Source organism: Leucoraja erinacea, chromosome 25 (assembly GCF_028641065.1).
Source record: "Leucoraja erinacea ecotype New England chromosome 25, Leri_hhj_1, whole genome shotgun sequence".
Lineage (NCBI taxonomy): Eukaryota > Metazoa > Chordata > Chondrichthyes > Rajiformes > Rajidae > Leucoraja > Leucoraja erinaceus.
Window position 1 is genome coordinate 5,597,078 of NC_073401.1, and position 9,177 is coordinate 5,606,254.

General features: G+C 39.3%; 1 protein-coding gene across 1 annotated transcript in view; it reads left to right on the forward strand.

Moving 5' to 3' along the window:
- LOC129709314 (mediator of RNA polymerase II transcription subunit 13-like) overlaps positions 1-4,672 on the forward strand; it is a 215,513-nt gene extending 210,841 nt beyond the window's left edge. Inside the window, 3 exon segments of the mRNA XM_055655599.1 lie at positions 1,200-1,373; positions 2,951-3,057; positions 3,157-4,672. Of these exon segments, the coding sequence (XP_055511574.1) occupies positions 1,200-1,373; positions 2,951-3,057; positions 3,157-3,289 (414 nt within the window). The 3' untranslated portion in view covers positions 3,290-4,672.
- The last annotated feature ends 4,505 nt before the right edge of the window (positions 4,673-9,177 follow it).

Genomic DNA, 9,177 nt, shown 5'->3' on the forward strand with positions numbered 1-9,177 from the left:
ACTTCTCCCGCTGGAACCGCGGGTTTAAAGGACATGGAGCCGGGGCCTAACATCGCCCCGCGTGGCTTAAACGGCCTCAGGACTTGCCATCGCCCGCCGGGGGCTTTAACATCGGAGCCCCAGTTCGCCTCGACACTGCAGTTGGACTGCTGGACAACGGGAGAAGGAACAAAGGGAAGAGATAAAGACTTTGCCTTCCATCACAGTGAGGAGATGTTGGAGACTCACTGTGATGGATGTTTATGTAAACTGTGTTAAGTGTGGGTCTTGGATTGTTTTGTAATGTAAAAAAGTATAGAACTGATATTTCGTTCAAACCTAGGTTTGAATGACAATAAATAGCATTATATTCTAACTGGGGAAATAATAAATAACAAACTCATTTTGTTGCCCAGTTCAGTGTCAATTGGATCATGGACTTCCCACATTCAGCAGCAAGTGTGTGGCAATGGTTGTCCCTGAGCAACACCCCCTTTACGCTGGTGAATTCTCCTCTCCCAACTTACAACAACTTGATTGTCCACTCTGGCCTGGTGATGTGGAGAAGGAGTACTGACTGAGTTGAGATAACCTGCCATTGTGTACCACTGCACTATCCTCAGCCCCTACTCTTGCTGCCCTGTGATGTACTGGGCAGGAAGAACTGCTTCTGTCACAACCCTAGACTCCGCAGAGGAATACGGGGAAAAGGGAAGAAGTGGTGAAGGGGAAAGGGAATAAATTGAGTGCTTCGAACAGAGGAAATTGTAAGATATTCATTTCATGTAGTCTGTTCAGAATATTGTTAATAGTTTATCCAAAATGGCTTGTTGGACATTTGAAAGTCTAGAAAGAATTCATCATTGAATATTAATTTGCCTTGCTGTCAGAAAGTTGCAAACTTTCTGCATAATTTGTGTCAGGCCAGAGCATTATAAAATACAAAAGGCCCATGAATGTGTGCATGAATCCCTGTATCGGATTTATTATTAATCTTAAGCAATAATGTTTCAAACAAAAATGGGGCAGGTGACAGAAAACTATCAGTAAAATGATAAATTGGAGAACATTGTTTTGTCCCCATACAGTAACAATATCATTTCATTTCCTCTGCAGAAATTACTAGTTGTTAGGAATCGGCGATAAAGAAGTAAAGAAAACAAATGTAATCAGTGTTATTTTGGAGTTGCAGATGTTTAGTATATTCTGTCTTGTTCCAGGGTCAGGGTGGTGAGCGACTCCTCTCCACTGAAGTTCATGAGGAAGTTGCAAATGTACTACAGCAACCACTCGCTCTTGGTTATTTTGTTTCAACTGCCAAAGCTGAGAATCTTCCTCAATGGTTTTGGTCAGCCTGCCCTCATGCTCAAAATCAATGCCCTTTGTTTTTAAAGGTAAGTTTAATTTAATCAATCCATTTGTCATACTGGTTGGGTGGGGTAAACATACAAATAGGAGCCCGAGCGAATGCAGGCTCTCCTAGTGCTGGAGCATTAATAGCTGTTGTCAACCCTCTGGGGCATTTCCACATATACATGCTCTGTTTTGCTTAGTTCCATAGTCTTCCATCTTGCCATGGCCAGCTGGATAGAGGGTCACAGCGTCTACAATCATATGTCCTACACATATACAGTGTTTCTGACTGTGTACACGGAGTCGTACAGAGAAACAGGGCCTTCGGCACAACTGTCCACAATGCTTTTTCCCTAGTGGTGGGTCGACATGTGTACAAGGGAGGGGGGAGCTGCCATCGATAGTATCCCCCAAGTATCTATTGTTCTCATTATAGTTTTGCCCCTCTGCACATGACTTGAAAAAGTGTCATCCATGTACACTTTCCAACACTACTACATCTCCTCCCGAACACTCCAATGTCTGTAAATGATCAGATTGGTTGTTCAGTATTTAATTTGTAGAAATGTTCTTTGTTAATGAGTCCCCATCAGAAACCCAGTGTCCTCCATTCCTCACCCTTTGTCATCCAATCCTCACCCTTTGCCATCCATTCCTCTGCTTATTGTTAATTTTACTTCAAAACTCTCCTTGTTTTCATATTCCTAAATTGCCCCCCTCCCCCTCTCCCCTTCACCTCCCTCTCTGTAATCTCCTCCAGCCCTACAGTATTATGTGAATTTGATATTCTTCCAGTTCTATCTGTGCAATCATTGTCCACATTTAATTGTGCAACACTTTGAAATTCCACTTTCCAGCTGGTAAGGCCATCAGCTCTGCATTTCGTAAATTATTTTCTACCTCTCTATACTTTCCTCTTTTAAGACGCTCCTTAAAGTTGACCTCTTTTTGACCAACGTTTGCATCGTATATTCTCATTGGTGATTCACTCTTAAGATTTATTTATTAATATTCCTTGGAAACTTTTGCTTTGTGTTATATAACTAATTTGATGTTGACTTATGGTGCCAGACATCGACTGACAGACACAAAGTGCTGGAGTAACTTAGTGGGACAGGCAGCAGCTCTTGATAGAAGGAATGGGTGATGATTTGGGTTGAGACCCTTCTTCAGACTCAACCCAAAACAGCACCCATTTCTTCTATCCAGAGATGCTGCCTGGCCCGCTGAGTTACAATCATTGGTGTAAGCCAGCATCTACACTTCCTTCCAACACATTACCTGACAGATTTCTATGTAACAACCACAAAACTTAAATGCAGTTACATTTCTTGGGAGGCAGCACATGCTCCTCTGGTAGTTTTAGAGAAAATGTTGTTGAGAATCTGATAACATTTTGGAATTTTTACATATGCTGCTGGACTAAATACTGAAATAGCTTGCTTTATGATATAAGGAAACAGCTTGGACGTTTTGCTATAAATTAAGTACCAAAGGAAGAAGTGTCTAGAACCTCACGAAATCTATTGGAAATAAGTTGGTCATTTATTTTCCCCCCATAAGGATTTGGGTATTGAGCTAACTTTGTAAAAATGTTACTTTTTATATTTTGCAATAGGCCTCTTTACATCACCATGTCTCCCTGGCACAATCTGATGAACTACTTCCTGGCAAGCACACTCATCCTCACCCTCTGGATTCCAATAGAACTTCAGATGTTTTGAGGTTTGTCAACTTTGTTATTGCCATTTGCCGTTACCTTTTTCATTCGATTACTATTGCCGGGATACTGATTTTTTTTTCTTTCTGTTTTAACTTTTTCAGGTTTGTGCTGGAACAGTATAATGCCTTATCATGGCTCAATTGTAACCCTGCCACACAAGATCGCCAGTCCTGTCTACCTGTCCACTTTGTGGTGCTTACTCAAATGTACAATGCCATTATGAATTTACTTTGAAACCATAAATTGTGTTATACGCAGACCCACTCACTTTCCTGATGAAGGACATGGTGCATCATCAGCTATTTATCAGTGGTCTGAAGATCGTGTAAGGGAAAATATCAAAACTTCAGCAAGTATCATTTCAAGACAATTAAATTCACTCCACATCCAATTCTTTACAATGTGTGAGCATTAACTTGCAGAGCACTTTTCTGGGGTACTGCTGCATCAACGATCTACATTATAAAGCTCTTCCACATCAGTAACTTTTGGGGAATTTTTATGTTACAGCTTCTGAAACTGTACTTGTCATCATTGCTACAACACAGAATTTATTTTTCATGATAAATTGTACATTCTTAAAAACACAGTATTGTGAAATCGGGGAAAATATAGTGGGGAATATCAACTAGCTAGTGCTTGTAAATGATATTTTATTGTGCATTTGAGTCACCTTTGGTGACTTTCTTTGTATTGTAGATATAAACCAGATATATCAGAACAGTTTGTATCTATTGTGTATAGTGTAAAATTGACAAATTGCAGTACTATTTTTTCTTAATCAGAAAAATTTCACAAGGCCTTTTGAAGAGGAAAATCAAGATTGTAAAATTGTACAAAAAGTTAACTTGGTGAGAATTGTAAGTAGAAGTTTGTAATTTTTTCCATTTTATTGTCATTCTCCCTCCCAGAATTCATCAGACTAGATGAAAATGGGTGTTTCAATTTAAAGGCCATTTTTATCTAAGACTTTACTGATGAAGATAAATGCTCGTCTTCATATTTTTGGAGGTGCAAATTCAGGCCTCTGTCATTTTATTTAAGTTTTAAGTTAAAAGATTCTGGTGAAGTAATATTTATAGGTTTTTGTGCAAAAAAATTAAATAAATGGCAATAGATAAAATCCTATATTATGTACTTCAATGTGAGAAAGTTGTATGTATATTTCCCGTGGATATGCATATTTTAGTTGTGGATTTTTAAAAGTTTGAGCATACAAGCCCCAGTTGAACAACAGAATCCATTTACAGAAGATCTTCATTTTCTTCTGTTTGAAAGCATTCAAGGTTCAGAAATGACATACCAAAACGTCTGTCCCCTGACAACCTGGGTTTGCTAGCATGCTTGTATGTATATTTCAGAACATTTTTAAATGTAAAAGCTGTACATTTCACGCCAATATGAAGTTTTTTCTTCTGAGCATTTTGCTGTGGGCTTCTTTTATATAAAATAAAATAAGTGAAGTTCATTTTAATTCTGTATTGCTGAAACAAATACACTAAAAGCGAGTTTGATAAAACTGCAGGCATTTTAATGTCATTCATATATCTTGTGGATGAGAGCTATACTTTTACACACTTTTTTAGATTAATAAATTATTAAATTATCGAAATACAATCTCTGGGTACATTTCCTTGTAATGAGCTTTGAAATAATGCACAACTTGAACGAGATTGGAAACGTCATATTGTTTTGGAAGACAATACTATGCCTGGAGACATCAGTAAAGATTGGTTTGACTTTTACATTCAAGTCTGTTCCTTTTCCTGGATACTATTGGAATTCGTCACACAAATCTTTTCTCGCCTGATAACCATGTGCAATGTCTATTCAAATATGTTTATTTTCGTTGAACGTTTCAAAAATAGTATTACGGTTTAAGAAAGTAAAAATTAAAAATAGTTAGATGGAGAATATGTTGCCAAGTGGCAGAAATATCTATCTTTGTACATTCTATTCATTTATAACACACACACCGTGCTACAGTTTCCATTAAGTTTTAGTGGAATGACTAAAAGGGATGTTACATTTTTTTTAGACACTTCACATTTTGTATCTTCTCTGTGGAAAATGTCAGATGCTAAATTACTGCAGAAAGTGGTGTACACGTTGGAATTTGCAATATGTGTGTGTTTCCACAGCAAACTCACTGGGGTTGTGAATGTAGAAATAATATTCCCCATCTAAAAAGTGAATATGACATGTAAAATGTTATAGCTTCTGATTAGGTGATAGTTCTCTGATCAGGTGGCTGTCATGAACTCTGTTGAGTGGAAAACAGTGGATGTGGAGAGGATGTTTCAAGATTCAAGAGAGTTTATTGTCATGTATCCCAGATAGGACAATGACATTCTTGCTTTGCTTCAGCACAACAGAATATGGTAGGCATGAATACAGAACAGATCAGTGTGTCCATATATCATTGTATAAATATATATACACACACACATGAATAAATAAATAGATAAAGTGCAAATAAACAGATAATGGGCTATTAATGTTCAGAGGTTTGTTTGAGTTGAGTTTAATAGCCTGATGGTTGTGGGGAAGCAGCTATTCCTGAACCTGGACGTTGCAGTCTTCAGGCTCCTGTACCATCTACCTGAAGGTAGCGAGGAGATGAGTGTGTGGCCATGATGGCGTGGGTCCTAACTTTCCACTAACTTGTGGGAGAGTCTAGGACTAGAGGTCATTAATGGGAAACCTGAAGAATTAAACATGCTTTAGACAACTGTTTACCAAAGGTCATGAAATAATCAAATGATTCAATGCAATTAATTGTTGTTATCAAATAAGTTGCATTTTAATTTAGAACTTAATTTTCCTGTGCAAATAATTTGAATGATATTGCTGATTGTTCATCAGCACTTCCTCTACCTGGCTGCTGTCCCATCAGTGGAAGGCCATTTCTGTGAGCGTCATGTTTTTACTCTATCTTCAGTGGAAGTTAGGATCTGATCAGGAGAACCCCACCAGAGGTTTCAATCACACTTTCATGAAGGAACTTGAAATAGAGTGCTCCTTATCTTTAATTGAAGAATGTAACTGGATTAAAAGTTGTTCTTGTAATGTACAGTTTTTGTCTCCAAAAGGATATATTGCTTCATGGAAAATTCTCAGAGAAAACAATCTACTTCAGTTGGCAAGATCTGTGGAGGAATATAAAAGCAGAAACTGCTCTCAAAACCATTACTGGAATTTATGACATCCAGGCGCATTTATCAAAATAAGGTTGTGCTTGGTTGGCATTTAGGCAAGAGTGAAGAATTTGGTAACCTCCTTTCAAACCTGTCCACTCTCAAAAATGCTGAAGCTGAGAACAGTACAGCACAGGAACAGGACCTTCGGCCCACCAAGTCTACGCCAAGTATGAGGCCATTCTAACTAATCCAATCTGCTTGCACATGGTCTGTATCTCTATATTTCCTGTCTCTTCATGTTTGTTTAAATGTCTCTTAAATGTTGCTATCATATTTACTTCTACCACCTCCTCTGGAAGTACTAGGAACCTGAAAATATTCCGCTTATCATGTCTATGTCCTCTTTATTTTTTTTATATACTTCTATCAGGATGACCCGATACTGATGCTGCAAAGTAAATAATTCAAATTTGTCCAACTTTTCCTTATAGGTACTCAAATACTCTACACCGCTGCTCCTCGACCTATGATGGGGTTGCGTTCCGATAAACCCATCGTAAACCGAAAATATTGCCAATGTAATACATTGCGATCACGTGGCCAGAAGTGACGTGCGGCTCGCTGCCGTTGCCGAGCGCTTGCCGATCATAAAGTCGAAGCATCGTAAATCAGGGAGCACCTGTGGTCCACAATGCTGTAAATCTGGCTGAACTAGAGTTTTATAATATTGCAATCTGTTGCCAACTTTCATGCCCAATGCCTATTCAATACTAAATGCCTATTTTATTTGTAGGAGCATTTAGGATATCAGGCTCATTTGCACAAAACTCAAACATTATTAATGTACAGATTTGATGGAAATACTTGCTTCACAGAGAATAGAATGTGGTATTCTTTAAAGCAAAACAAAAATAAAGTTTGTGTTGTAACTCTTGCATGAAGTGACTAAATTTGGTTTAGAGGTACAGAATGGAAACTGGTCCTTCGGCCCACTGAGTTGACTCTGACCATTGATTACCCGTTCAACCTAGATCTAAATTAGCATACTTTTGCATCCACTCCCTACATACAAGGGGGCAATTGACAGTGGCCAATTAACCTGCAAACCTGCACGTCTTTGGTATGTGGGAGGGAACCGGAGCATCTAGAGCACGCCCATGTGGTCGCAGGGAGAAAGTGCGAACACTACACAGACAGCATCACAGGTCTCTGGCTCTTTGAGGCAGCAGCTCTACCAGCTGCGCCACTGTGCCACCCCTAAGAAGTTGATGATAATGTGCATGTTGCAATAGTTGAAAAGAAAACTTGTTTTTTGCAAATAAGTGGGTGAATTTTTGGTAAATTTGGATCGAGTGTTGGTCTGGAATTGATTCATCCTTGTTTTGACCCTGTTGTCTGCACTTGAATTGTCAGGCAAGTAGTACAGAGATGTGTCGCTGCATATATACATTAATATTGCCCAATTTGGTGTTGTATTTCAAAAAATCGTAGTAGGTTCTTGTATTGATCAAAGATGGTGGTGAAAATATATCTGGGTTTGCTGGCAGAATTATAAGTCAAAACAGTAGTCGGGAGGATTCTATGGAAAGTTGGTATTGTTGCTAAATAAAACAGCAACGCATGTTTTTGAATTAGATTTGTGGATTGGAGTATTTTTTAAATGCCGAGACTTGGAAAGAAATGAGGAGAGAGATTTGGAGGCCAAGCCCAGAAATTGTTAGAAGTTGAAGATGGAGAAATCATTAGAAAATAGAAGTGTATAAGATCCTGAGAGGAATAGATTAGGGTAAATGCAGTCATTTGCCCAGAGTAGGGCGGCACAGTGGTCCAGCGGTATGGCTGCTGCCTTACAGCACCAGAGACTCTGGTTCGATCCTGACTACTGGCGCTGTCTGTACAGAGTTTATATGTTCTCTCTGTGACATCATAGGTTTTCTCCGGGTGCTCCAGCTTCCTCCCACACTCCAAAGATGTACAGGATTGTAGATTAATTGGCTTTGGTAATTGTCCGTAGTGTATGGGGTGATCGGCTTCCAGCGAGCACTTGGTGGGCCAATGGGCCTGTTTCCGCAAAGTATTTCTAAAGTAAAGCAGAGGAATCAAAGACCAGAGGACATGGGTTTTATGGCAAGAGAGGGAAAGATTTAATAGGAACCTGCAGGGCAACTTTTTTCCCCCCAAAGGTTTGTCGATGCATGGAATGAGTTGCCAGAAGAGATAAGTAGTGGCTGGTCCTGTCACAACATTTAGACTTTAGAAATACAGCATGGGGACAGGTCCTTCAGCCCACTGAGTCTGCATTGACCAGCGATCACCTGTACGTAGGTTCTATCCTACCCACTAGACACAATTTACAGAAGCCAATTAACTTGCATGTCTTTGGAATGTGGGTGGAAACCGGAGCATCCACGTGGTCACAGGGAGAATGTGCAAACTCCACACAGACAGCACCTGTAGTCAGGATAGAACCTGAGTCTCTGGCGCTGTAAGGCAGGAACTCCAGCGCTCCGCCACTGTGCCACCCTAAAAAACATTTGCACAGGTACATGGATAGGATAGGTTTAGAAGGAAGTGGGCCAAGCAAACTCAGGTGGGACTGGTGTAAGATTGGTCGAGGTTGACAAGTAAAGGGCCCGTAGAATGTATGACTGAGAGATGAAAGTGCATTGCAGATTTCCCAAATGGTTTACCTCAAAGGCCCTGAAAATGATGTGGATAGTGATCTGATTTCTAAAGTAGAATTTCAGAAGAGGGTGTAGATTTGCCCAAATGGTTACCCTGCCTGAAAATGTGTAAATTGATGAGTTATATGAATTTAGCTTGTATTCACCTGCGTGTGGAAGATTAAGTATAAAATTTGGTGGTTTAAAATAATCGTTAAGTTGATCGGTTATATCAAATCTTTGCTCCTTCTGCCATTTTCTTAAAAGTCAAGTTTATTGTCACATGCACAAGTATGATGCAGTATAGATCAATGGAAAT